At 45.6% G+C, this 27,677-nt stretch overlaps 1 protein-coding gene across 2 annotated transcripts in view; it reads left to right on the top strand.

Moving 5' to 3' along the window:
• Positions 1-9,517: 9,517 nt before the first annotated feature.
• Positions 9,518-27,677, top strand: part of TCF20 (transcription factor 20) — a 43,402-nt gene continuing 25,242 nt past the window's right edge. The window contains exon 1 of one of the 2 annotated variants that reach the window (XM_016210253.2): positions 9,518-15,606. In XM_016210253.2, coding sequence (XP_016065739.2) covers positions 9,931-15,606 — 5,676 coding nt within the window. In that variant the 5' untranslated portion in view covers positions 9,518-9,930. The remainder of the gene's footprint in view (positions 15,607-27,677) is intronic. The other variant, XM_016210254.2, reaches the window with a different exon arrangement.

Raw genomic sequence — 27,677 nt, 5'->3', positions numbered from 1 at the left:
TTAGTTTTATAAACTGATCTGTGGAGACCTGACCTTATTATGATACCAAGTCTTTATCTGGATGCACTGCATGTTCTCTGCTTGTTTATTTTTGTTTTGAGCTCTTTTTTTGGGTCCTTTGGTGATGTTTATAATTTTCATCATAGAGCTTTTGCCCAATACTGCTTTGGATTAGTCCTCTGGTATTTTTTTAATTTTGTTGCTATTATAAAATGAAACACTTTTTGCCTGTAAGTGGCAGCACTAATTGCTTTCTGTGATTTTTGTCTGCGAAGGTTTAGAAATTATGTACTCACGCAACCTTTAAATGAGAAAAAAATTTCAATAACATCTTAGAAGCCCAAGCTCAACCGTTGGGGAAAGCCTGCAGGGCATGCCCCCAGCTGGCCTTAGAGATAGCCCACTGGCCCCCCCACCTTCTCCTGTCCCCTTTCCAAGAACTGTTGGCCATCTTGCCACAGATGGGTCATCTGAATTGATCTTGGGATGCCCCTGTGACTAATCAACGACAGCCATTGAATGGGGCAGGAGCCCAGGCTCCTGTGGCCTGGCGGGGAGCAGATTTGAGGCATTTCCCTACAGTTGCAGAAGCATGCATTTGATAGGGTGCTACAGCCTCCTGGCTGTTTGAAATTAGGTCTAAAAATAGGCCTGCCTGCTGTGGGGTGGATTTCAGCTGTTTTTAGGCCTGATTCTGAAAAATAGCTCAGAGGCTGTGATTTCTATGTGCACGCTCACTTGGGCACCACATGCGTGTGCCGGCGCCAGGTTTCTGGGAGCAGAGAGTGTTCCTGGCAATGCCTCTCTCCCCCACCTGCCTCTGGACTGTGGGGTCTCCTGTGCCTTCCTTTCTTCCCCTCAGGCATAGAAGTGATTTTTCGTCAGTAGGAGCAGATACAGCAGAGATATTTTTGAGGGGTATATTTTTAAAATGTGATTAATACAGTTTTAAAGTGATTCTTTTCTACACAAGCATCACGTAAATAGAAATGAAAAGGAATAAAATGACCCACAGCCCTACTGTCCCGAGTAGCCCAGCAGTTTTCACTTTTCCATATTCTCTGGCTTGGACCAGAGGTGTGCCCGATTCCGAGGTAGTTGTAACCGTAGCACAGGTGTGAGTTTATATGCTGCTTTTCTGTATCTGACTGTATGTGATATGCATTTCCCTTGGTGCTGGAATCTTCATGATGAGCATGTACTGTTTGGTTGAGCGGATATACCATAATTTTCTTAATCATTTTCAAATGATAAAGAATTAGGTTCTTGCCACAAGCCTTTTCTTTTAGATATCACTGGAGTGAGTATGTTGGTACTTCGATTTCTGTTTGGTTGTTTCGAGATTTGCCTAGGATGAAAATATAGTAAAAAGAGTTACTGGGTCAAAAGATACTAATATTTTTACAGTCATACCTACATAATGAAATCTTGCTCAACAATGGACCACATATACAACGGTGGCCCCATAAGATACAATGGAGCTGAATCTGTGTGCTTCGGGAGGAATTTTGCCTTTCCCTGAAGGGAGCAGTATCTGTGGGGCTTGGCAATAGTTTTCTTCTCACTCACAGCACCTCAGTTGCGAGTGCACAGATTACATCCCAGTCTGTCAGCCACTGACCTGTTTCAGCACAGAGGGGCCCGTCCCCCCCAGCGCTACATATTCAGAGGACGCTACAGCCCTCCCAGACCTAGCCTGATGGTCTTCAGAGTACCTTGCTGTAAATTCTTTGTTGAGGACCCAGATCCTCTCTACACAGGTCCACAGGAACTACCTTAATAAGTATTGAGTGCCACTGCCACTTTAGCAAAGGTTTCATTTGGTAGTGTGGTGCCAGCCTGTCCCTATACTTGGCAAATATGTTCAGGTTGTAATGATGTAAAGCATAGATAGGTTTTATTTCTTCCAATTCAGTGCTAGAGAGATTCCTTTGTACCACATAGGGTCAGTGGAACCAAAAATAAATTTCCAGAGTCAAACTATTGAGCCCTTCAATTCTATACCCTCTCCATACTAACACCTTCTTTTTTTATAAATACCACAAAGTTCCTTATTCTGTCCTGCTCCAGCATACAGTAGCCATAACCACATTGCCATGACAATCCCCTGGGTTCCTTTATCTCTCCATCCTGATTTCTTATTCCTAAGGTCCTCTGGCCACCTTTTCCTCCTTCCTCAAGGTCACTATTATAGTGATCTATACCTTACCCAGCAAGTTTCTCCCAGATACTTCCAATCCATCCAAGCCCATATCTCTGTTGTGGAACAGTATCAACAGCGTCGATCTTCTATTTCTGACCGTGTTGGAAGGAAGCAGGGAGGGCTGGTGGGACAGTGTTTATGAAGTGCATAGGCGTGGACAGTAATGTCCTAGGTCTTCACACTCCCCACTCACTCCTGCACCCAGAGCAATGTCCAGTCCTGCAGGCTCTATTCATGGTAAGTGCCCAATACAGGTGCACCGTTTTTTATCTTTTATAGTATATTTTTACTGTTCCTTTTCTATTTTTAGATGCACAAATACATACCACTGTGTTAGTTGCCTACAGTATTCCGTATTGTCACCTGCTGAACAGGTTTATAGCCTAGGAGCAATAGGCTATCCCATATGCCGTAGGTGTGTAATAGGCTATACCACCTAGGTGTTTGCACTACGAAGAAATTGCCTAAGGACACATTTCTCAGAGCAGATCTCCATCATTAAGCGATGCATAACTGTATTATCAAATTGCTTTTTCAAAGAGTTGTAATAATTTATGCTGCTTCTATTGTTGTTTGTACCAGCTTCACCCTAACCTCACCAGGTGGGATATCATCTCTTAATTTGGGGGAACAATATAGTAGCTATAAATTTGTGCCCCACGTGTTTTTGCCAGCATGTATGTGATCATGGTTGAAGATGGGTGTTTTTTATAGCTTGCATGACTAATATGATACAAGTTTTGACTCTCAGAAACCAAACTTTTAGATCTGTAGCGTTTTGGTGGGTTTCTTTTCCTTTAGACGACTGACTTGCAAATTCTGACTGAGTTGGTTCCTTAAACTGCTTTCTGTGCTCACAAGCCAGGGAGCAAATCAGCACCATCAACACATCACCGTATTCTAGGCCTAATTATACTGAGATACCTTCCAGTCGCTGAGAAAAGTCTAGGCTCTGCCCATCTGTAAACAGGACATAGAATTTGAAATATCAAATCAAATCACTGAGCAAATCTTTGTGCCTGATCTATTCAGAAGATCCTGTGTTTGCACCTGGAGAAAACATGGGTCTACCGAGGTACAAGCAGTCAGCTCACTTCTAGCAAATGTCAGGATGCTTCCCAGGTTGTGAGCAGTTTGCTGCTAGTTCAAGGAAGGCTTCTGCCAGAAGTATAGACGTGGTTCTGGGTGGGTGTTCCATGTCCCACCCTCTGTTTCCTATGAATGTTTTGCTTGTTAACTTCTCTGAGCCTCAGTTTACAAAAAGGAGCGCTAATACTTCTTAGAGTATGGTGAAGATTAAGTACATTTATTTTTGTAAAGCGGCTAGTGTGTGGCTTATGTTAGACATGCAGTAAATAGGTGGTGGCTACAGTTACTATAGAACCGACATGGGTGTTTGACAGGATTTTTTAAAACCTGGATTTGTGTCTCCTTGCTCAATATGTGGTGCAGTGAAAGAAAAGAGAATGGGCTTTAGGACCAAAAGAACTTGAGCTACAGAATATCAGCTCCAGTTTATCTTACAAGAGTACCTTTTGGCAGATTGTATAATTTGTTTTCTCATCCAAGTTGAAATGTATGTAAAACCACACAGCTCCTGACACATAGAATAAGGGGTAGTTACTGTTTCAGTTGCATATGCCGTAGATACTGATGAAAGGCAAGCTCACTTCACTAAGTGTCTTCTTAGGAGAGAAAAGCCAGCAAAGCCTCCGCTCTAAGGAAGACTTTGTGGAGAAGATTACATTTCAGGAGCTCTCAGGACCCTGCCAGCCTTGTGACCTGACATGGCAGGAGGGAGTTTCTGGACCTAGGGGTGCTTCTGACAAGGCCTGGAGGTGAAAGTGGGGCGATGGCACAGAGGGGACCGAGCGGATTTGCTGAGAGGGTGGAGAGGAGCAGAAGTTGGGTTGGGAGGATTCCAGCGGGCTTCAACGCATGTGGGGGGCAGTGTGGTCAGAACGAATGGTGAAGCAAAGCTGCTCCACGCGGTTGGTGCTAGGACAGGGAGCTTCTGGAGATGTGATTCTACTCCAGAAAGATGCGAACATCAGTGGCAGGGCTGGAGAGGCGAGGGGCAAATACAGGAAATGGAGTAGCAGGATTAGGTAATAAATATCTGAAATGCAGAGTCAAAGGAGTTGGGGTTATTCTGAAGCTTCTTAGTTAGGGTATCTGAGAGGATTGTGGTTTTTCTTGAGGATGGTAAGTTGAATCAGTTGAGGAAAGAACCACATTTTTTGTCATTGAGATTGAGTTGGTGACTGCCCAAGAATAAATATGTTTTGTCATCTTTATAGAAATTATTTCAGCCACAAGTGACACTGCTCATTCTTTACGTGCAGAAGTGACTATTCTGTCTCCCCATTACTGCCTAAAGAGGGCTGGAGGCCTTGTCTTCTGTCCCTGTGTGTCACTAAAACATTGCCATATGGCTAGTAAGTCCTGCAGAACCCACCCCACTCCGGCAGTCAGAGCCCAGCACTTGCCTGCTGCTCTGTTTTGTTATCCCTTCCAGTTTTGAACCCTGAACATTTCTTATTTTGTTGCATTTTGGCTACATGTTTGGTCTGACATTTCTAGGTGTTCTGTTGAGGGAGGATTTCCAGTCCCTCTGGTATGCCATATTGCACGAAATAGAAGTCTCTCACTCCCCGAGTGATAATATTCCACTCTGAAATACTAGCACTGAGAGGAGAGCTGTATTAGTCAGGGTCCTGGTAGGAAACAGATGGCACACTCAGACTGGGGAATTTGAGGAGCGTTTAATTATATCACTCTGAGTTCATTCAGGAAGAGGGAAGCTTTCCGTGCCAGGTATGAAGAGTTTTGATAGAGGAATCCAGGGCTTACCCATCCATTGGAAGGTCAGGGAAGCTGCTCCTGAGTATCTGAGACTGAAGCACCACAGGGAGAGGCTCTCACGAGTTCCCAGGGAAGCCGCTGCGTCCGTGTCTACCTCAGCTACCTCCATGCGTATCAGCCTTCCCTGTCTTCTGCCTTCCAAATCTTTCTTTTGCTTTTCTTTGCCAGCTCCAACCCAGAACCGTGCTGGAGAGGGGTTCTAGAAGGGTAGCTCCCAGCTTCTGATCTGCAGAGGAGAGCCTAGGAAGAGGGTGCTCACAATGCTGCTAAGTTGACCAGTGCAGAACTGGGGCTGTTTATAAAAGGCGATCAGGGTTTGCAGACACTGGGCCAGCAATAGCAGGGGTTGTCACCAGTAGGCCTGAAAGAAAGGAGGAGGCAGTTCCTGGAGCCTGGGAAGGTGGTTCGCTATTTAGGTTGCCCCACCGGAGGGCAGCCATCAGCCAGCCTCAGTGGCTGTGGGGTAGGAGCCGCAGGAGTAAACTCCTTACTCTCTTGCTGCCTCTTCCCAGCCAAACGGGGCCAAGGCCAGGGGGCAGCAGAGCCTCTCAAAGGTCTCTGTGGTGCCCCCTCCCAGGGCATAGACTAGGAAGGAGATGGGCAAGGAATGAAACTGGAGGGCCAAGAGAACAACCCACCAGACAGGGGCCATATCTAGAAGCATATGTATTGTTATTGTTTTCAGAGAGAGAAACATCGATTTGTTGTTCACCTATTTATGCATTTGTTGGTTGATTCTGGTATGTGCCCTGACTGGGGATTAAACCCGGAACTTTGGCCTGTTGGGATGACGCTCCAACAAGCTGGGCTGTCTGGCCAGAGCTGCATGTGTCGTTATGTCTTAAGGATTAAGCGTTCTTCCAAGGCAAAGGAGAGCAAGCAGAACGTCAGTAGTTAAACCTGAAATGGAAGAGTAAGCGGGTCCTTGAAAAGCTCTCTCCAGGGAACTGCCTTGAGGACAGTTTGGGAACTTTGTGGAGGGGAGTGGGATGACATCTGACCTGTGAAGGAAGACAGAGGAAGCTGACGTTGGTTGCCTGTAGACAACAAGGCCCCATGACAGGAGGGAAAGCGCGGCCGCAGTGGTTGTCCTCAGTCAGCATGTGGACTCTGGGCCATCGAATGTAAAGGCACTAAATTCTGGACCTCACTTACTAGCGCTTCTCCAGAGGCTTTCTGAAACCATTCAGAAAGTTAGGAAAGTGTGAGAAGACTGGGAAAGAGAAAGTCAGAGCAAGGGAGAGTTGGGGAGGGAGGTGCATTGGTAAACCTCTTTTGCAGAGTATGTGTATAGATTCTAATGGGTGACCCGCTTCCTTTGAAGTGTCACATTTTCTTAACTACATCTGTGTTCATTCAAACAAAGAAATCGAGGCATTTGTCATTATTAATCATGATGCTTTAAAACTGATTTTACTGATGCTTTGCTCTTTTTAAAGTTGGGATAGTATTGGAATGATCTCTATTAGTAGCTTATTTTATATGCCAATGTTAGTTACAGTTACTCTGGGTTTACTTTTTCAATTGCTGGTAAACTTGGTTTCCTAATTGCTTTACTTGGGACTCCTAAAAAAGGTGGACTTGGCACACACTTTCTGGTGCTCAGATACTTCATGTAAGAATATTTCGCTTAACTGGAACCCCCTGGAGGTATTTGGCTGTGATTTTTTTTTTATTTTTTATTTTTATCTAGTCCATAAACCAGAACTATAACAACAGGGGTGGAAGGGCTGAGAGCAGGCCTTCGAAGGAATTGTGCCCAAATGTTTTCCTCTCTGGAGCTCAGGTTTTCTCAGGAACCCGGGGCAGCCTGAGGCAGGGCATGCTGATGTTAAAGTAAGTTGTCCTTAGCTCTTAGGGTTCCTATTTAGGAAAAATTTGGAGCAAGTGGCAACATTGTTTATACACTTGGACTTTTCAGAATCCTGATTTTATTTACAGAAGGATTAATTAAGCAACATGTATTTATGGAGCAATTCTCTTTCTAGGAAGTTTTTCATTAAACTGTCAGACTTGGTCCTTTTGTTGGATTTAGCCCATGAGCTGCCTTTTATTATGGAGAGAAGGCCCCTGCACTAAGAGCTAGAACAGAAACACACCACAAACAGGAAAAATACCAGTGGATAGAACTGTTCTTGATAGTCCTAGAAGTAATGAGGGGGGAGGTCAGAGAAGTCCTTGTGGGAGGGGGAAAGATATTGTTCGTGGCCACCCACTTTCAAGGTTAACCTCTTAAAGGACAAGTGCCAGCTGTCTCTGACTGTCATAGACCCTCTGGGTCATGCAGTGCTAGGAACGTGACCCAAGGGGTACACTGCTGCTCAGGAGCCTCTGAGCCCTGCGCTTTGGTTTCCTCATCTGTAAAGTGAGGATATTAGTGTGTGTGCATTAATGGTTAGCATGAGGTCGAGCGTTACAGTAAGCACTCCAGTAGCTGGTGTCAGGTGCCCAGCAGGTTCATTGGCACACAGAAAATAGTCTGCTGTGGAGGCATTTTGAAGCGAATGAGAAGCAGTTTCCTTTAGATTGAAAGTGAATGTTTAAAGATGACTTTGGGTCATGTGATTATAATCAAACTTAATACCAAAGTAGTAGTCCTTGTCTAGCTATTTTAGACTTAAGATATTTCATGAAGAAGTGGGTCAGGCTTCTAGGGTTTGGAGTTAACCATCTTCAGCCCTAATCCATGTTTACTTTCTGAAGTCTCAGGGCTCTTATGTGGATTCAAATTGGGTATTTCCCCCTTGGAACTGGACCTGGAGAATTTGGCAGGCAGGGTCTTCAGCATCTTCAGCTCTACCTTTAGATCGCTCATGTTCTGTTTATGTAAGCTCTAGCCTAGTTCTTGTACCATTTACTGGTTCATAGGCCTGTCATGTGCTCCTTACTGTTTCAATGACATGAGGATTGCAGCAAGGCTCAGAGTCTCTGCCCTTTAGGAAATTTATATTCTAGTAGAGGAGAGACAGACAGTAGACTAGTAGCATATCCATGTCTGCTGGGAATAAATACTGGGGAGGAAGTAAGGAGGGGGGAAGGAGATCGGGAAAGCCTGGGTGATGGTGTACAGTTAGCTGTTTTTAATAGTTTGGCCAGGGAAGGCTTTACTAATCACGTGACATTTGTCAGAGACTGGAAGGAAGTCAGAGGGACAAGCTGTATGGCTATGGAGGAAGAACAGCATAGGCGAGAACAAAGTTCCTGTGTAGAAATACCAGTGGCCCATCCCAGGATCTAGGAGACTGCGCGGAGCAGGGGAGGGGAGGAGGTCACAGAGATAATGGGGTGGGCGCGGGGCCTTCCAGGCCAGCTTCACTTGGGATGGGATGGGATGGGATGGGATGGGATGGGATGGGATGGGATGGGATGGGATGGGATGGGATGATGGGATGGGATGGGATGGGATGATGGGATGGGATGGGATGATGGGATGGGATGATGGGATGGGATGGGATGGGATGATGGGATGGGATGGGATGGGATGGGATGATGGGACGGGACGGGACGGGAGCCACTGCAGGGCTTGGCCATAAGGAATCCAACTTACCTTTTAGAAGTATCGCTAACTTTGCTACCAATACCTCCATTTTCAGCTCCCCTGGAGAGGGAACTAAGAAACCAGCTTCTAAGCCCTTGAAGAAGACTTTGCCCTAACTTACCCTGGCTCGTAGGTGTTTCCTAACTTCTCTTTAAATAATTGACTTTAAAGCCATTTGGAGCAGTCTGGCCTTGTCTTATTCATCTGACTCAGAGGAGGAGGCAGGCCCAGGCAAAAGACAAAATAAAGGCAGCTCTTGACTAACTGTTGAGGAGTGCTCTGTTACATGCTGATTACATTAGCAGAGGTATTGCAGAAGTGTTGACCCCATCGGGTGACTTTAGGAAGAGTCTAGGTCCTAGGCTTGATGAATTCTTATTTTCCTCTATCTTTTGCTATCCTCCAAAATTACGGTTTCAGTTCCCTCTTCCATACTAATCACCATTAATAACTCTGTGACTAGGTTGCCAAATAAAAGACTTCATGGGGGTCAGAGGTGCTGGAACATCTTGCACACCTTCAGAAAGGATCTGCGAGACTAGTCACTGCTATTTGGTTTTTGCAGCCTAGCCCTTTCGCATTGACAGGTGGCTGAAAGGGAGGCCTTGGACACAGTTATAAGTCAAGAAGAGGTTAACCCTTAAGTTTGTGTGGCTGATGGCAGTAAGGAATCCCCGCGGTAGGAGTTGAGTGCCATTGGTCATCACAGGTAGTTGATAATTAGAGTAAACCTGCAGTAACATGCATTTGGATACAAGGGACTGACTTCCGTTCTCAGGCCAATCCATTTCTCAAACTCTGGGAGGGGGCAGCCCTTGGAGTGACTGCCTCATCATTATTTGAGACTCTTTAGTTCAGTGACCAGTCTATTAACATGAAAGCAAATAAAGTGTTTTTCTCATCCCTCCCCCACCATAACTGGAAGGTACTTAAAAATTGCTGGGTTTTTTATTGAAAACAATAACACAGTCCTATATTTTTACCCATTTGAATTGGACAGGGTGGAGCTCATTTATTTAATAATGAGGTTTTTACCATATGGAATTTCTTTTTACCCACAGTGTTTCTTTTCTTACCACCGTAGACTCCTGCCTCACTCTTTAGGCCATTTCTCTGCATATTTTCATTTTCAGAAATGGACAGGATAAAAAATAGAGAGAGATGACACTCAAACCAATCAGTTTCACATGGACAGCTGAATTATCATATTCCCTCCGCCACTTAGGTTCGATTTGATTTGTACTGGGGGGATGCATGTCTCACTGTCTTTTTTTTCTTCCATTTCTAGGAGGGCTGCTGGCCCGCTGCTGTGCTGCTGAACAGTATGCAGTCCTTTCGGGAGCAAAGCAGTTACCACGGAAACCAGCAGAGCTACCCACAGGAGGTACACAGCTCCTCCCGGCTAGAAGAGTTCAGTCCTCGCCAGGCCCAGATGTTCCAGAATTTTGGGGGTGCAGGTGGCGGTAGTGGCAGCAGTGGTGGCAGCAGTGGTGGCGGGCGACGAGGGACGGCAGCAGCTGCAGCAGCGATGGCTAGCGAGACCTCTGGCCATCAAGGCTACCAGGGTTTCAGGAAAGAGGCTGGAGACTTCTACTATATGGCAGGCAACAAAGACCCCGTGGCCACAGGCACCCCCCAGCCACCTCAGCGAAGGCCTTCTGGGCCTGTGCAGAGCTATGGACCCCCCCAGGGGAGCAGCTTTGGCAATCAGTATGGGAGTGAGGGTCATGTGGGCCAGTTTCAAGCACAGCACTCTGGCCTTGGTGGTGTGTCTCATTATCAGCAGGACTACACGGGGCCTTTCTCTCCAGGGAGTGCTCAGTACCAGCAGCAGGCATCCAGCCAGCAGCAGCAGCAAGTCCAGCAGCTGAGACAACAGCTTTACCAGTCCCATCAGCCTCTGCCACAAGCCACTGGCCAGCCAACGTCAGGCTCGTCCCATCTGCAGCCGATGCAGCGGCCCTCAACTCTGCCATCCTCTGCCGCTGGTTACCAGTTACGCGTGAGCCAGTTTGGCCAGCACTACCAGTCTTCTGCCGCCTCCTCCTCCTCCTCCTCCTTCCCGTCACCACAGCGTTTCAGCCAGTCTGGGCAGAGCTATGACGGCAGTTATAGTGTGAATGCTGGATCCCAGTATGAAGGGCATAATGTGGGTTCTAACGCACAGGCTTATGGAACACAATCAAATTACAGCTATCAGCCTCAATCTATGAAAAATTTTGAACAAGCAAAGATTCCACAAGGGACCCAGCAGGGGCAGCAGCAGCAGCCGCAGCCTCAGCAGCAGCAACAGCCACAGCAGCCGCAGCAGCAGCAGCACGCCCCGCAGCATGTCATGCCGTACACCAACGCTGCCAGCAAGCTGCCCCTGCAGAGCCAGGTGGGACAGTACAGCCAGCCCGAGGTTCCTGTGAGGTCCCCCATGCAGTTCCACCAGAACTTTAGCCCCATTTCTAACCCCTCCCCAGCTGCCTCTGTGGTTCAGTCTCCAAGCTGTAGCTCTACCCCATCTCCTCTTATGCAGAGTGGGGAGAATCTCCAGTGTGGGCAAGGCAGTGTGCCCATGGGTTCCAGAAACAGAATCCTACAGTTGATGCCTCAGCTCAGCCCAACCCCATCAATGATGCCCAGTCCTAATTCTCATGCTGCTGGCTTCAAAGGGTTTGGACTAGAAGGAGTGCCAGAAAAGCGACTGACAGACCCTGGGTTAAGTAGTTTGAGTGCCCTGAGTACTCAAGTGGCCAATCTTCCTAATACTGTCCAGCACATGCTACTTTCTGATGCCCTGACACCTCAGAAGAAGACCTCCAAGAGGCCCTCCTCCTCTTCTAAGAAAGCAGACAGCTGCACAAACTCTGAAGGCTCCTCCCAGCCTGAAGAACAGCTGAAATCCCCTATGGCAGAGTCACTGGATGGAGGCTGCTCCAGCAGTTCTGAGGATCAAGGTGAGAGAGTGAGGCAGCTGAGTGGCCAGAGCACCAGCTCTGACACCACCTACAAGGGTGGAGCCTCAGAGAAAGCCGGCTCCTCCCCAGCGCAAGGTGCTCAGAATGAAGCCCCCAGACTCAGTGACAGTCCTGCAGCCAGAGAAGAGGCTGCCTCACCAGGTGCTAAGGACACACCATCATCATCCGAGGGCAACCCAAAGGTCAATGAGAAGAGCGTTGGGGTGATTGTCTCCCGGGAAGCCATGACAACTCGGGCAGAGAAGCCTAGTGGGCAGGATAAAGGCTCTCAAGAGGATGATCCCACAGCCACTCAACGGCCACCCAGCACTGGAGGGGCCAAGGAGACCAGTCACACATCACTTCCACAGCCAGAGCCTGCAGGAGGAGGAGGCGGCAAAGGAAATAAGAGTGGAGACAACTCCAACCACAATGGAGAGGGCAATGGCCAGAGTGGGCATCCTGCAGCGGGCCCTAGCTTCGTAGGCAGAACTGAGCCTAGCAAGTCTCCCGGAAGCCTGCGCTATAGTTACAAAGACAGCTTTGGGTCAACCATGCCTAGAAGTGTCGGTGGCTTCCCTCAGTATCCTACAGGACAGGATAAGGGGGATTTCACTGGCCATGGGGAGCGAAAGGGTAGAAATGAGAAGTTCCCCAGCCTCCTGCAGGAAGTGCTTCAGGGTTACCACCACCACCCTGACAGGAGATACTCTAGGAGTACTCAGGAGCATCAGGGCATGGCAGGTGGCCTAGAGGGAAGCACGAGGCCCAATGTCTTAATTAGTCAAACCAATGAATTAGCTAGCAGGGGCCTTTTGAACAAAAGCATTGGGTCCCTATTAGAAAACCCCCATTGGGGCCCCTGGGAGAGGAAATCAGGCAGCACGGCTCCAGAAATGAAACAGATCAATTTGGCTGACTATCCAATTCCCAGGAAGTTTGAAATAGAGCCTCAATCATCAGCCCATGAGCCTGGGGGTTCCCTCTCTGAAAGAAGATCAGTGATCTGTGATATTTCTCCACTAAGACAGATTGTCAGGGACCCAGGGGCTCACTCTCTGGGACACATGGGTGCTGACACCAGACTTGGGAGGAATGAACGCCTCAATCCAAGTTTAAGTCAGTCGGTCATTCTTCCAGGTGGCTTGGTATCCATGGAAACAAAGCTGAAATCCCAGAGCGGGCAGATAAAAGAGGAAGACTTTGAGCAATCCAAATCCCAAGCTAGTTTCAACAGCAAGAAATCTGGAGACCACTGCCATCCTGCTAGTATCAAGCATGAGTCTTACCGAGGCAATGCCAGCCCTGGAGCCGCTGCCCATGATTCCATTTCAGACTATGGCCCTCAAGACAGCAGACCCACACCCATGCGGCGGGTCCCTGGCAGAGTGGGTGGTCGGGAGGGCATGAGGGGTCGGTCCCCTTCTCAGTATCATGACTTTTCAGAAAAATTGAAGATGTCTCCTGGGAGGAGCAGGGGCCCAGGGGGAGACCCTCATCACATGAACCCACACATGAGCTTTTCAGAGAGGGCCAACAGGAGTACGTTACATGCTCCCTTTTCTCCCAACTCAGAAAGCCTGGCCTCTGCGTATCACACAAACACGCGGGCTCACGCTTATGGGGACCCCAGTGCAGGTTTGAATTCTCAGCTCCATTACAAGAGACAGATGTACCAACAGCAACAAGAGGAATATAAAGACTGGAGCAGCAGCTCTGCTCAGGGAGTGATCGCTGCGGCCCAGCACAGGCAGGAGGGGGCCCGGAAGAGCCCAAGGCAGCAGCAGTTCCTAGACAGAGTGCGGAGCCCTCTGAAAAATGACAAAGATGGTATGATGTATGGCCCACCGATGGGGACTTACCATGACCCCAGTGGTCAGGAAGGTGGGCGCTGCCTCATGTCTAGTGATGGCCTGTCTAACAAAGGCATCGAATTGAAGCATGGCTCTCAGAAGTTACAAGAATCTTGTTGGGATCTTTCTCGGCAGACTTCTCCAGCCAAAAGCAGCTGCCCTCCAGGAATGTCCAATCAAAAAAGATATGGTCCGCCCCATGAGACTGACGGACATGGACTGGCTGAGTCCACGCAGTCATCCAAACCTAGCAATGTTATGCTGAGGCTTCCAGGTCAAGAGGACCATTCTTCTCAAAACCCCTTAATCATGAGGAGGCGCGTCCGTTCTTTTATCTCTCCCATTCCCAGTAAGAGACAGTCACAAGACGCCAAGAACAGTAACACTGAAGATAGAGGACGCCTCCTTCACCCATCAAAAGAAGGCGCTGATAAAGCGTTCAATTCCTATGCCCATCTTTCTCATAGTCAGGACTTCAAGTCTATCCCTAAGAGGGAATCCGCCAAGGACCTTCCAAGTTCAGACAGTAGAAACTGCCCTGCTGTTACTCTCACAAGTCCTGCTAAGACCAAAATACTGCCCCCACGCAAAGGACGGGGACTGAAATTGGAAGCTATAGTTCAGAAGATCACGTCCCCAAATATTAGGAGGAGTGCATCCTCGAACAGTGCAGAGGCTGGGGGAGACACGGTTACTCTGGATGACATACTGTCTTTGAAGAGTGGCCCTCCCGAAGGTGGGAGTGTTGCTTCTCAGGATGCCGAGACGGAGAAGAGAAAAGGTGAGGTGGTATCTGACCTAGTCTGTCCGACAAACCAAGAGTTGAACGTAGAAAAGCCTCTTGCAAGGTCTTCAGAGGAGTGGCGTGGCAGTGGAGATGACAAAGTGAAGACTGAGACACACCCAGACACAGTCCCTGCTGGAAAGGAACCCCCTGGTGCCATGACATCCGCAACCTCACAGAAACCTGGGGGTAACCAAGGGAGACCAGATGGTTCCCTGGGTGGGGCAGCACCTTTAATCTTTCCTGACTCAAAGAATGTACCTGCAGCAGGTGGACTGGCACCTGAGGCAAATCCTAAGGCTGAAGAGAAGGAGACCGATACAGTGACGATTTCCCCCAAACAAGAGGGTTTCCCCCCGAAGGGATATTTCCCTTCAGGAAAGAAGAAGGGGAGACCCATTGGTAGTGTGAATAAGCAAAAGAAACAGCAGCAGCCACCGCCTCCACCCCCTCAACCCCCCCAGGTTCCAGAAGGTTCTGCAGATGGAGAGCCAAAGCCAAAAAAGCAGAGGCAAAGGAGGGAGAGAAGGAAGCCTGGGGCACAGCCAAGGAAGCGGAAAACCAAACAGGCAGTGCCCATCGTAGAACCCCAAGAACCTGAGATCAAGCTCAAGTACGCCACCCAGCCACTGGATAAAAGCGATGCCAAGAACAAGTCTTTTTTCCCTTACATTCATGTAGTAAATAAGTGTGAACTTGGAGCCGTTTGTACAATCATCAACGCTGAAGAGGAGGAACAGACCAAATTGGTGCGCGGCCGCAAGGGGCAGAGGTCCCTGACCCCGCCCCCCAGCAGCGCTGAGAGCAAGGCGCTCCCAGCCTCGTCCTTCATGCTGCAGGGGCCTGTGGTGACAGAGTCTTCTGTTATGGGGCACCTGGTTTGCTGTCTGTGCGGCAAGTGGGCCAGTTACCGGAACATGGGTGACCTCTTTGGACCCTTTTATCCCCAAGATTATGCAGCCACTCTCCCGAAGAACCCGCCTCCTAAGAGGGCCACGGAAATGCAGAGCAAAGTTAAGGTACGGCACAAAAGCGCTTCCAATGGCTCCAAGACGGACACTGAGGAGGAGGAGGAGCAGCAGCAGAAGGAGCAGAGGAGCCTGGCTGCCCACCCCCGGTTTAAGCGGCGACACCGCTCCGAAGACTGTGGTGGAGGTCCTCGGTCCCTGGCCCGGGGGCTCCCCTGCAAAAAAGCAACCACAGAGGGCAGCAGTGAAAAGACGGTTTTGGACTCGAAGCCCTCTGTGCCCACCACTTCAGAAGGTGGCCCTGAGCTGGAGTTACAAATCCCTGAACTACCTCTTGACAGCAATGAATTTTGGGTCCATGAGGGCTGTATTCTCTGGGCCAATGGAATCTACCTGGTCTGTGGCAGGCTGTACGGCCTGCAGGAAGCGCTGGAAATAGCCAGAGAGATGGTGAGTATGAGCCCCTTGCCAGCCTGCTCGCTTCCTTCCTTTTGGCTGTTTCTTCCACTTTCACCTGTTTCAGCCTTACTGGTTTATTCTTAATATCATGTGGTAATTCCTCTGGACTGAAGCCCAAATGATGGCAGGAATTTAATTTGGAAGATTGGTTTAACTTTTAATTTTATCAATAGTATGTGTCTGTAGGTTACAAAGTCATGCAAGTGCGATATTAAAACAGATGTCCTCCACCCCTGCTCAGGCCGGATTCCTCATTCACTCTTTTGCCAGTTTCCTGTTTGTAAACAATAAGCTTTACTACTATTTGTGTTATTTGTTGATTCTTTTTTCCCATGTTTCAACATCTAATACTTATGAAGTATACTAACTATAGTTATATCTCCTGTTTTCTAAAACTTCTCATTCTCTAAAGTTATTCATTCATGTTATTTGCTTTTTATTTTTTTGAACCACATCTCTAAGTGAGACTTTGCAATCACAATGTTTATTCTTTAGGTCTGTTTCATAACTTGTCCTGGGGTGTTTGTCACCATCATCATTTACTTCTTCCCCTTTGAATGTTCTTTCCTGACTCTGGTGTTTTCGCCTTTCTTAGTGTGGACTCTCACGTAATAGAGTGCATCATCCTTTGGTTTCCTGCGCAAGGGTGCGAGGAAAGTTCATACGTTGAGATTTTGTCTACTGAAAATGTCTTTATTCAGTCATGTTTAACTGAAGATTGGATGGGTATAGAATTCTAGATTTGAAATCATTTTTTCCGACTGACTTGGCGTCATGACTCCTGGCTTGTCTTGTAGCTTCTAGGGTTGCAGTTGAGAGGACTAGAGTTCTGATTTTCAGTCATTATATGTGTTTTCTGTCTTCTCCCTGGGAAGATTTGAGGATCTTCTCATGTTTGACATCTCAGAATGATAGGCCTTGAGGTCAGTGTTTTTATTCATTGTGCTGGCTACTCTGTGAGATTTTGCCATCTGTAAACTCATGCCTTCAAGTTCGGGAAGTTTGTCATGTGTTATTTCTTGGATAATTTCTTTCCCTCTGTTTTCTGTTCTCTGCTTCTGGAATTCCTGTTAATTAGGGGTATTGTACCTCTTGGCTTTATCTTCTCTCTCATGTTCTGTCTTCTGTCTCTCTTCCTTTTTGTTCTAATTTCTCCACGCTTTCTTCAACTTTATCATCTAACCTTTTATTTATTTATTTTAATTTCCGAAGTCTTGAAGAACTTTCTCTCCTCTGAATATCCTTCTGAAGAGACAGTTACCTGGTTGAACTGGGCTGAGTTAGGGACCTAACTCTACTTGCAGACTCTGAGTTAATGCTCTAGTGTCCAGCCCCATCTCGCACCGCCCACTTTCTGAGACGTTGTGCCTTCCCAGCCTCTGTGCCACAAGGGGCTGGCTTTCTAGTGGCTCCTCCACTGTACTCATCCCTCTCTCTTTGTGCTGAAATGCTTACTCGTCTATTCTGTTTCCTGCTTCCAGAATTTGGACATCTCTTGTGTGTTACTTCTTTCCTCTCCCATTCTTCATGTCCTTATGAATTTATCTTATACATGTATCTGTTTATTTTTGTGGGAAGGAAACAGATGTATAAATGTATGGTTTGGTCTACGGTATTTATTCAGATGAGAGTTTTTCATATTAATTTATATTTAAAACTTTTAGTTGACAATTATACAAATGACTTGATCATTATTAATAAGGATTTTATCAGCCAGAATCATAGTATTCTTGGACAGTTTTTACTGTCCTCTCCCACTCCCTTACAGTTCCCCCCAAAAGCACTAGATTTTATCATTGCATTATCCTCAGAATTTGTAACTGTCTGGCAAAAGGGAAGTACTCATAAAATGTAATTAATGTCAAATTTCTATGTATATTTTAAGTTAGAACATTATAATTGTCATACAAGGGGCTTGTCTTTCCCACCTGGTTCTTCTGCTGTTTCCTTCCCTGTCTCCATCATCAGTGTCACTCCGAGACCCCAAGTTTGAAATAGATTTACTTCTTAGACATAGTGGCATTTAAAAAGCAAAAGTCCGAAAGGGATATAACATATAAGACCCTAAAGTGCAAAATTCTTCAAAATAGTCGATTCTGAGCACTCAATAATCCATTAATCATGATCTTGTCCCAGTTCGTGGCCTGCTTGCCAACTTTCCTCTAGAAGGTTAAAATATTTGATGGGTTGGTTTGTTTTGTTTATTTGTTACTTTTTGATACATGTCCCTGTCATCTACCAGTGTTTTCTTTGTTGCAACATAGAGTATTATTAACATCTCTCAGAGTAATTTTTATGTGTAAACTTTTGAACAGTCTATAGCAATAATTGGTAACCAGCAATCAGCAAGGCTAAATCCTGCCTGGCAAAGCCCTAGATCCTGTGTCTCAATCCAAATCTAATTTGTAGGAAGTAGAACGTTACCCGATAATGATGCGACCATCCTAAATCACAGTTCCCTTCATGCCCAAAGGTTAGTGAACAGTGGGGTGGCATTTTTAAATTCCTAACCAGGAATCCATGTCTTCAGAAAGTGACAGTTTAGTCTCTTACTTGTCAGCTTTGGTCCCAAAATAAAATCTGGAATATTATAATTGGAACATACCCACTGAATGTGATAAATCAGTGTTTCTCTAACCCATCCCCATAACTTGCATTGACTAACTGGTTAAAATAACATGAAGCATTTGGGTACAGAACATTGAAAGTAATTTTTTGGTTTTTTAGTATCAATTGCATCCTCAGCTAAACAGTACTTCAAATTAATCAAGTGTTCTAAGGGATGAAAGGTTGGATGCTTTGTTTAAAGGTAAAAGGTATAAAAATGGGTATTTTAATCCCTACATTTGTATATAATAGCCTCTAAACCTAGATTGTTGAGTTTTCTGACAGCTCCATCAGGGCTGCAAATTCTACCATCTCCTTTAATGACAGGCTTCAGAACACTAACAGTTGACCAATCTTTTTTACTTAATATTATAGACATATAACATTCTATTAATTTCATGACCAATTTTAAATCTCATACTGCAGCTTTAAGCTTATTTCTTTACATTGCACCTACTCACTTTGCCAGTGCCCTTTAAAAATATTAACTTTCTCTTTCCTCAAGTCTGTTCTATTTATTTGACACCCCTCTTTTAGAATAGAATGCTAGCTTGGTTTGTTAAGTTTAATTTTTGAAAAGGCTAGCACATGTTTTATTTTCACAAGCTACTCAGTGAGATAGGAAGGGGGAACATACCATGCCATTACCCTTAGAACAAAGGGTGACTCGACTTTAGTGACACCTGCTCAGGCCTATTGATGTGTTTGATTTTAAAAATGGTTTAAGCCTGGCCAGCATGTCTCAGTGGTTGAGTGTCAACCTGTGAACCAGGAGATTACTATTCTGTTCCTGGTCAGGGCAAATACCTGGTTGTGGGCTCAATTCCCAGGGAGCTTGCAGGAGGCAGCCAGTCAGTGACTCTCATCATTGATGTTTCTCTCTCTTTCTCTCTCTCCCTTCCTCTCTCCAAAGTCAATAAAAACATATTTTTAAAAATTTTTAATGGTTTAAGAAACTGTGCTTCTTGGCTCTTTGAGCTGATGTTCCACTATGACAACAAGATCCTTTTCTGTTTTGCCTAGCTTTTATTCTCCTTCTGTTAATGTACTGGAGAACACATTAAAATTACACTGACTTGCCTTCTTTTATTTAATTTGATTGATGATGTTTCAATTTGTCGAGGTCATTTGAGTCTAGTTTTATCTTAGGTTTTAGCAGATGCATTCAATTTTGGACTGTTTAAAAGCACATTCTCAATCCTGTCATTTGAGATAAGGCCACATATACTTTATTAGAGGTCCATTTTGGCCTGTGTATTTATCAGGTGTTTCAACAAGCATGATATTATAACAAAATAATATGGAGTCCTCGAGACAGTAGCTCCTCTCCCTGTAAGTGTAACACTACTCTGAAAATTGCTGCAAATGAACATACTTGTACAGATGGCCTTTTTACTCTCCTTCCTTCTCTCAGTGTGGGACTTAATCCATTCATTTCTGTGTAGTCCTCTTTGGTTTTGTCTAACTTTGAACTCTGATTACTTCCTTTGGTGTAATTGTATATGTGAATCCAAATGACTTCTGGCATGGATGGTGCATGACAATTGCTTCTAAAAGGCATACATATGACTTGGTGTGGCATATGTAGGAAATAGGAATGTGAAGGCCTTGAGGGTTGTGGCAGCAGACAGCGACCTGGTGACCATAGATCTCCGGTGTATCCCTTGACAGCACAGTCCAACTTTGCCCTCCATATGGGAGAGCTGCCTGCACTTGTTCCAGTCCGCCCCCCCCCCCAAGACTGACAGCACCCCTTCTAAATAGATTAACAACCGCCATGCGGAATTGTTCATCGTTTTTTACCCCACAGTATATGTTAAAGAACTGGTTTTAGTAAAAATTTTTTGGTTCATAATATTAAGGATTATATTTAAAGTTTATTTTTAATACAAGTTTAAATAATGGAAAACATTTATCTCCCCCAAGCTAAGAGGCTACAAATTGTGACAAAAACATGATTTGAAAAGCATAAAAGTATTAATTCATTGATTACATTATGAAAATGTGGCCCCATGTTAAAACGACAAAAACAGGCCAGTTTCCCTTTCTGGTTATCTAGGTGCTCTGTGAATTCCCATCTGTGTTGTACTCCTTAAATTAGAAGCCTAGCAGGATGCTGCCACCAGCCCAGGTCCTGCTCTTACCTACAGTGTCCCTCTCCACCCACCCACCCACCATACACATGCCCTGCAGTGACCTCCCCTGGACTCCCTCAGCTCTCGCCCTCCCTCTCACATTTCCACACTCTCTTCATTCCCCTCTCCCTCTTTCTTACTCTCCCTCCGGCACCAGCCTCTCGCAGTTACTTGGTCTTTGTTATCAGAGCTCACACTTCTGGCACAGCCTATCTGCATTACACGTCAAGGCACCAGGCCTGCTCACCTCTCTTCCCATGACTTCTAGCGTATAACACAAAATTGTGTAATTATCTTACTACCTCTTATTCTTAACACTTATCTCTCCTTTTTTACCACTACATGATGATCTTGAGACTAAACTCAGAATTTGGCTTTTCTAAATTCTAAGGAATCTCACGTGAAATTTGCAGTTCTGAATTTTATTGCTTATGTTATCTTACAGAATAAATCAGGACAAATTGGGAGACTTTTAATATTCCTACAATGTTTCTTTGTTTCTTTTAGGTGTAGGGAGATCATTCCTGTGATGCAAATTCATTATCGCTAATATGTTAAAAGAGCCAACAGTGTCAAATAGCATGTCAAAGTGGATATTCATTTCAATTCAATAAATATCTTAAGTCCTTGCTAGAAAACCAATACAGATCTGAAGTTGGCGTGCTGTGAGGGACCGTAGCTCATCTCATGACGGATGAGCCTTGGGCCTGGTCCCACTGCTGGCGTGTGAGGGGAAGCCCTGGCCCTGGCCCTGGTCAGGAAGCTTTGTGTGATTCATACAGAAAGCAGGCCCTGCCCCAGGCAGTCCCTGCACGGGAAACATGGGGAAGGGCACAGGAAGAGAAGGCATGACAGGGTGGCCACAGGGTCTGGAGGAGGCACTGGAACATGAAATACCTTTTATGAAGGTGCTATGGATTGTTTACATAAAGGTAACTAGTGACAGTGTTACTCATATTATAAAACTAATAGAACTGTAAGCCAGTCAATCACAATTCTGATAACCCAGCAGATTTGCTTCTTTTTTAGGTTTTGTCCATGTGCTTATTCTACTAGATACAATAATATTGTAATAGCAATTGCCAACATTTATTGTTTTCAAAGCACTGTCCATGAATTGTTACATTTAAACCTCAAAACAGTCCTCTGAGGCAGGTCTCCTCAGGCTGCCAGATGAGACTGAGGCTCCCCCATCGTGCTGTGGGGACAAACCTGTGTGGGGTTTTCGCTTAATTTTGTAATTTTAATTTTCATATTAGTCTTTGGGATTTGTTTTAATATTTATCCAAGTATTCCTGCACTGTTGGACACTGAGGTTTCCAGTTAATTTACTATCTTTCATGCAGCAGTAGACATTTTTATTCATGGAGTTTTATTTGGGGGGGAATTTTCAGATGTTGAACTGCTAAGTCAAAAAGTGTGAACATTTTGTGGGTTTTGATAGGCATTATCTTGTGGCTTTCTCAGAAAGGATCACAGTGAGCTGTGATCATCCACAGGTACATGTGAACCCATGTTTATAAAACCTCAGTGGCATTGGATGTTCTTCTTAAATATTTATTTCTTTTTTATTTTGTTTCTTGTGTTGCTGATTTTGCTGTTGTTTCCTATTTTATTGTTGTATGTCCATTGATCATTAATTTGGAATTTTACTCTTTCTTCTCAATTTGTTGTTATTTTTCTGTGCATAGTTTTCCTAGCTTGAGTAACTTTAATTATCTGGAAAATTCAGATGTATGGAAGTTCTTTCTTCAGGAGTGCCACCTAAATGAGACATTAGGAGAGCTCTTAGATAAAGCCTTATCACCTATAAATAGGATGATGGCAGAGGACTATTAAGGGTAAAATTAACCTCGCTGGAGATTAGGTAACTTCCTTGGTGGTTACTAAACTATTCCTGGAGGCTTTGAGTTGAAGTCATTTTAAAGGAAGTAAGTATTACAGGTTGGTGTCTGGTCTAGAAGGTGTTCTCACATGTCATTTTAGTAAAGATGTGTCTAGTCATTAAACTTTTTGGGTAGAAATTAAACTGAAGAGAAAATCCAGCCCCATATGACCCTGTCCCTGTAAGCCAGGTACAGTGGCGTGGTTTGGGCTGCATAAGCTTCTGAGCTGACACTGATTTGAATGTGTTGGCAGCATGCTGTGGTAAAGTAATGTGCTGTATGAGAATAGAACGGAAGAACTGCCACCGAAGCAGATGCATGAGACCAAGGTCAGCAATAGAACAAATTTCCAGCTGGAATAAACGTCACGTCTGAAGTGGTGCTGGTCCCTTCCGATGGGAGTGGGACCCAGCTGCAGTAACATTAACTTTGGAGGCATTTCATTTCTCACATGTTACTCTAGGCAGCTAATGGTAGAGTGTCTAGTGAAATGTATGTTCATTTAACAACTCTCAGGCATATTCACTATGACTGGCTCCATCGAGATTCAGGTGGTTCCAGACTTTGAAAACAGTGTCTGTGAAGTTTAATCTTGGTTCAAACATATGTGAGGCATAGACCCTTGGTTTGCTTGAAAGTTATTTTGGTTTTGGTTGGGGGGGGGTGGTGTGTATGTGTCTTTTTTTAAAAAAAATTTTCAAAAACTTCTTAAAGCTGGTTTGGTTGGGATAGTAGTTCATCAAGGTAAGAAATAGGATAATTGCCAGATGGTTCTCTTTACTTGTCTCTAGGTAGAGGTCCCTCTGGAAGGAATCAAAATACATTAATGCTTTAAAAGGGCAGCCCTCAAAAACGAAAGTTTGTGTGCTGACACGAGACTTTTTGAAACCAGCTCACCTGTCACCTGGTTCCCCAGGCAGCAAGTCCCAGCACTCTCATTATACCTGTGTCCCCACTTAGCACCATGTATTTTGACTGTCTTCCTCCCTAGATTAGTTCCCTGGGGACAGCATCAGCCCTGAGCCCACCGAGGTGCCTGACACAAGGCTGATCAGTACAAGTGCACCTGTGACTAGCAGACTTTCTTAAGAAAGAGATGTAATGTCCAGTGGTAGGAGGTGGGCCTTTGGACACCATTTAAATTATTTATTTTTAAAAGCATGTAATAATTGGAAATCATTTGTCACCATGCTGGTTAGAAATTTTTAATATGTTTTTATTGACTTTAGAGAGAGAGGAAGAAACAGGGATAAAGAGATAGAAACATCAATGAGAGAGTCATTGATCACCTGCCCCCTACTGGGGATTAAGCCCACAACCCGGGCATGTGACCTGACTGGGAATTGAACCATGATCTCCTGGTTCATGGGTTGACGCTCAACCACTGAGCAACACTGGCCGGGCAGAGTTTTAATCTTTGTATAAAAAATTGAAGACAGATGTTAAAATGTTTTGGTAGTGAGACTGAATGACAGTTTTTTCTATATGCTACTTTATAGTTTCAGAAAAGAAATTAACAGATGAGAGATAGACGGCCTGCAGTGTCCTAAGTGCTTATCCTGGTAGTTCTATGTGAGGCACTGTATGCCGGGGGCATTGCCACAGGTCTGACTTCATCACAAGGGGCACCTGCGCAAGGTTTTGCTGGTGGTGTGTTTCAGTGTGTGCCCCTTGAGAGAAAAATGTGAGGTTCAGAGGTTAGTCCCCAGGCTCCTAACACTGGTGATTGTTGTCCTGGACTGTCCATCTAGAGGACAGCCTCCACTTTGACTCAGAAGAAGGGAGAGAAACAGTTACTGTATGAAAACATGGCCAAATGACTTACAACACAAGTTCCAGATCTGTCTATCCAGCTGCCCACTGGCCTCACTCAAAACCAATGTCCTCCTCTGCCCAACCAAAAACCTTGACGCTATCTTAGACTCCTCCCCTTCCCATTTCTTCCGTCCAGGCAGTCAGTATATCCTGTTTCTATTTCCTAAACAACTCAAGTTCTTCTCATCTTCATCATCACCCCACTGGGCCAAACCATCATCCTCTGTCAGCACAGTAGCATCTTAATGGAATAAAACGGGACATGTCAAGACAGTTGATTGACAATTTAAAAATTGGGAGTGGGGGAGGTGAGTGTTGAATTTAATCAAGATTTCTAATCCTGGACCTGTTACTTGCAAGTTTCCATTTTCTTTAGCTATTGAAGTGAGGGTTGGCCTCTTCCTGAGTATCTTCCTACTCTGGGATTAAGTTTCTAAAACAGAAACGAAGAAAAAAATGTCCATATCTATGTAGATGGATCGAACCAATAGTTCTTAAACTTTCTTGGGGATAAGAAACACCAGGGATGCTGCATAGATTGTAAGCTAGTCCACTAACTTTGGTACCAAAGCTCCCAGTCTAGGTTTGGACCAGGTTTTTCCTTCCAGTGCAGGGTTTCTGGGAAGAAAAGGCATGGGGGTTAAAAGCACTGCTGTGGGAATGGGGTGACCTGAAAGGCCCTGTGAGGTATCTCACACATTATCACCTCATTAAGTGACCCTGTAAACAAACCTGCAGAGAGGGTCAGCGGATCTGGCAGGCCAGCTCTAGGGTGTGGGGACCAGTGACCCCTTGGATCCTTGCATTGACAGGAGCTGAACTCTGCCAAGGCTGCTAGTTTTTCACGTTCCTTTCTGCTGGAATTTTGCCCCATATAAAAGCGCCTCTGCTGTCTGTTCTTTTTCAGGTCGCCCCTGCCCTTGAACTTTCGGGAATGGGGTGGCTTTGCCCGAGTAGGCCTTGAATATAAATACTCAGTTCAGTCAAGAGGATGAGCAGATGAAAGGAGTGGTGGGGTTGAGGTTGGAAGTCGATCTGGGCAAGTAGGAAGCGAGGCAGTAAAGGTAAGAAGAAAGCCCTCCAGAGCCAAGAGTTTGGAGCTTCTGTGAAGATTTGTGTTCCAGCATAAGATGCGCATATTTGAGATTTTGTTAAAAGGGGCCTATTGTGGCAGTAAATTTGTCATTTTTGCTACTAAAATAATAAAAAGTTAAATCTGGGTGCCTCTCAGATGAGCAGCACCCATAGTTGGCTTTCTAGAAGTTTAGACCCACTTCCAGAAAGTGGTGGGTGAGCTGGGGAGAGAGGCAGGATTATACCAAGTCACTTTCCGGGCAGGTAATTGCTTTTACATGGAACCTTTTTAGATTTAGAAAGCACAGCACGTAATCATTTCTCTATATAAGCCAGACCATGGTTTGAGCAAAATAAAAATAAGCTAGTACATAGTCTAAATATATGCAGCCTAAATTTCCGCTTGTTGAACTGTCTGTAAGCGTTTATCTCCATACTTGGAGGAAAGGCTGTTCTCTTCTCTCAGGGCTAGGGGCTCCCATTCCTGCTGGATTCCAGCCTTTTCTCTCTGGTCCTCGGTGAACGGTGAACGTGCTAATTACTGTCCGAAACCTCCTGAATTCCCAGCCCTTCCTTTTTAGCTTCTTAAAGAGCACAAATCCCTTTTTTTAATGTGTGAAAACTCTCCTAGACAAAGTATATGATGTTTTCAATAAAGTTACAGCTTCCTTCTCCTGTTACAAAAGAAAACCTCTGATGAGAATTATTTTAGTGGAGTACATGCAACCAGGTTAGATAAAGCGCAAGTTGTTTCAGGCGGAGACCTGGATCTGGCCTGCCCGAGAAGCCTCCCTAGTGAAACCTGGGCTGACTCTTTGATAGAGTTCTGAAGAATGGATATTAACAGTATACATTTTGTGCAAGACAAAATGATTAAACCAAATCTTTACTGTAACACTTTAATATTCTAGAAGGTGGAGGTAAAGACTGATATTAATTTAGATTGTGGCAAGTGGAAGCATTTTATTTGGGAAATTGCTTTATTTTGCTTTGTTTGCCTCCATAAATTTATTATTGCTGAACCTGAAGACTAAACCCAGGAGAATTAGAGTTAGGGAATTCTAAAACATTTAAAACCCACAGTGAGGTTCAGGCTGGTTGGAGTGTCATCCCATACACCAAAAGGTTGCAGGTTCCATTCCTGGTTGGGGCACGTGCAGGAGGCAACCGATCGATGTTTCTCTCTTACATCGATATTCTTCTCTCTCACCTCCCCTTCTATCCCTCTCTCCCTCTCGCCCTTCCTTTCTCTCTAAAATTGATGAAAAAACATGTCCTTTGGTAAGAATTTAAAAAGCAAAACCACAGCCAGTAGCCGACATCTGTGCCCATCACACCCACAGTTGAGGGTCATTCCATGTGTGATCATTCTAAGTTGTTTCAGCTCTGTGGACACCTTGGTAGAAATAATTCCTAGTCCCTGTACTAGTACTTGTCTAGAAAACATTATCATCAATAAAAATTGTCTGTATTAAAACAGGTAGTTGAGGGTGGGAATAAAGTGTGGGTAAATACTGGACCTAACCTGTAAAAATGCTCTAATAATAAGGTGAACATTCAGAACAAGTGCATGTAAGTTGCAGCATTGCTGGGTTTAAGTTTAATCACTAGGAGTAGATTGTTTTCAAAGCCAGCCCTGATGTCTGTGCTCCTCGCCTCCCACGTCCCATGGCCTTGCACATAAGCCCAGGCCTCGGTTATTCAGGGGGCCTTTTGTCCTGGGTGGAATCACTGATGGGACTTTTTTTTCTTCCATTTTTATACCCGGTATCTTAGGAATAACCCTGCATTTCATTTAAAAACTATTCTTGTCCTTCATTGTCAAGCCCATTCAGGGTCTGGGTTGGGGCGAGGAGTGTTGCCCTCATTAATTATCTTAAGAGACTCTCCACTCTGCTCTCCCCGGCCCCCCCCCCCAGCTGGGTATCATCCCCAGTGTACTGTTGAGAAGATCGACCCTTAAATGACTTAACTGACCCAAGCTCCTCCTTCCTCTCCTGGAGCCCCGGCTGCAGGTCCACAGCCAGCACAGTCCTGCTGGACGGTTCTGCGGGAGCAAGGAGCTCCCAGAACCGCCTCCACCCCAGCCCTCCGTCTCCCTCTCCCCTCTCCCCTCTCCCCTCTCCCCTCTCCCCTCTCCCCTCTCCCCTCTCCCCTCTCCCCTCTCCCCTCTCCCCTCTCCCCTCTCCCCTCTCCCCTCTCCCCTCTCCCCTCTCCCCTCTCCCCTCTCCCCTCTCCCCTCTCCCCTCTCCCCTCTCCCCTCTCCCCTCTCCCCTCTCCCCTCTCCCCTCTCCCCTCTCCCCTCTCCCCTCTCCCCTCTCCCCTCTCCCCTCTCCCCTCTCCCCTCTCCCCTCTCCCCTCTCCCCTCTCCCCTCTCCCCTCTCCCCTCTCCCCTCTCCCCCTCCCCCTCATTGCTAATCTGTCTCCTTTTAGACTGCTGTGTTTGAGGCAGGAACCAAGAGCAACATAACCCCACTGCATGTAAGGAAGGCAGATACAGGAGATAGCAGCTAACTGGAACGTATTTAACTAGATTTTTTTCTTC

Source organism: Miniopterus natalensis, chromosome 2 (genome assembly GCF_054644295.1).
Source record: "Miniopterus natalensis isolate mMinNat1 chromosome 2, mMinNat1.hap1, whole genome shotgun sequence".
NCBI lineage: Eukaryota > Metazoa > Chordata > Mammalia > Chiroptera > Miniopteridae > Miniopterus > Miniopterus natalensis.
This window is presented reverse-complemented; position numbering and strand designations above follow the sequence as displayed.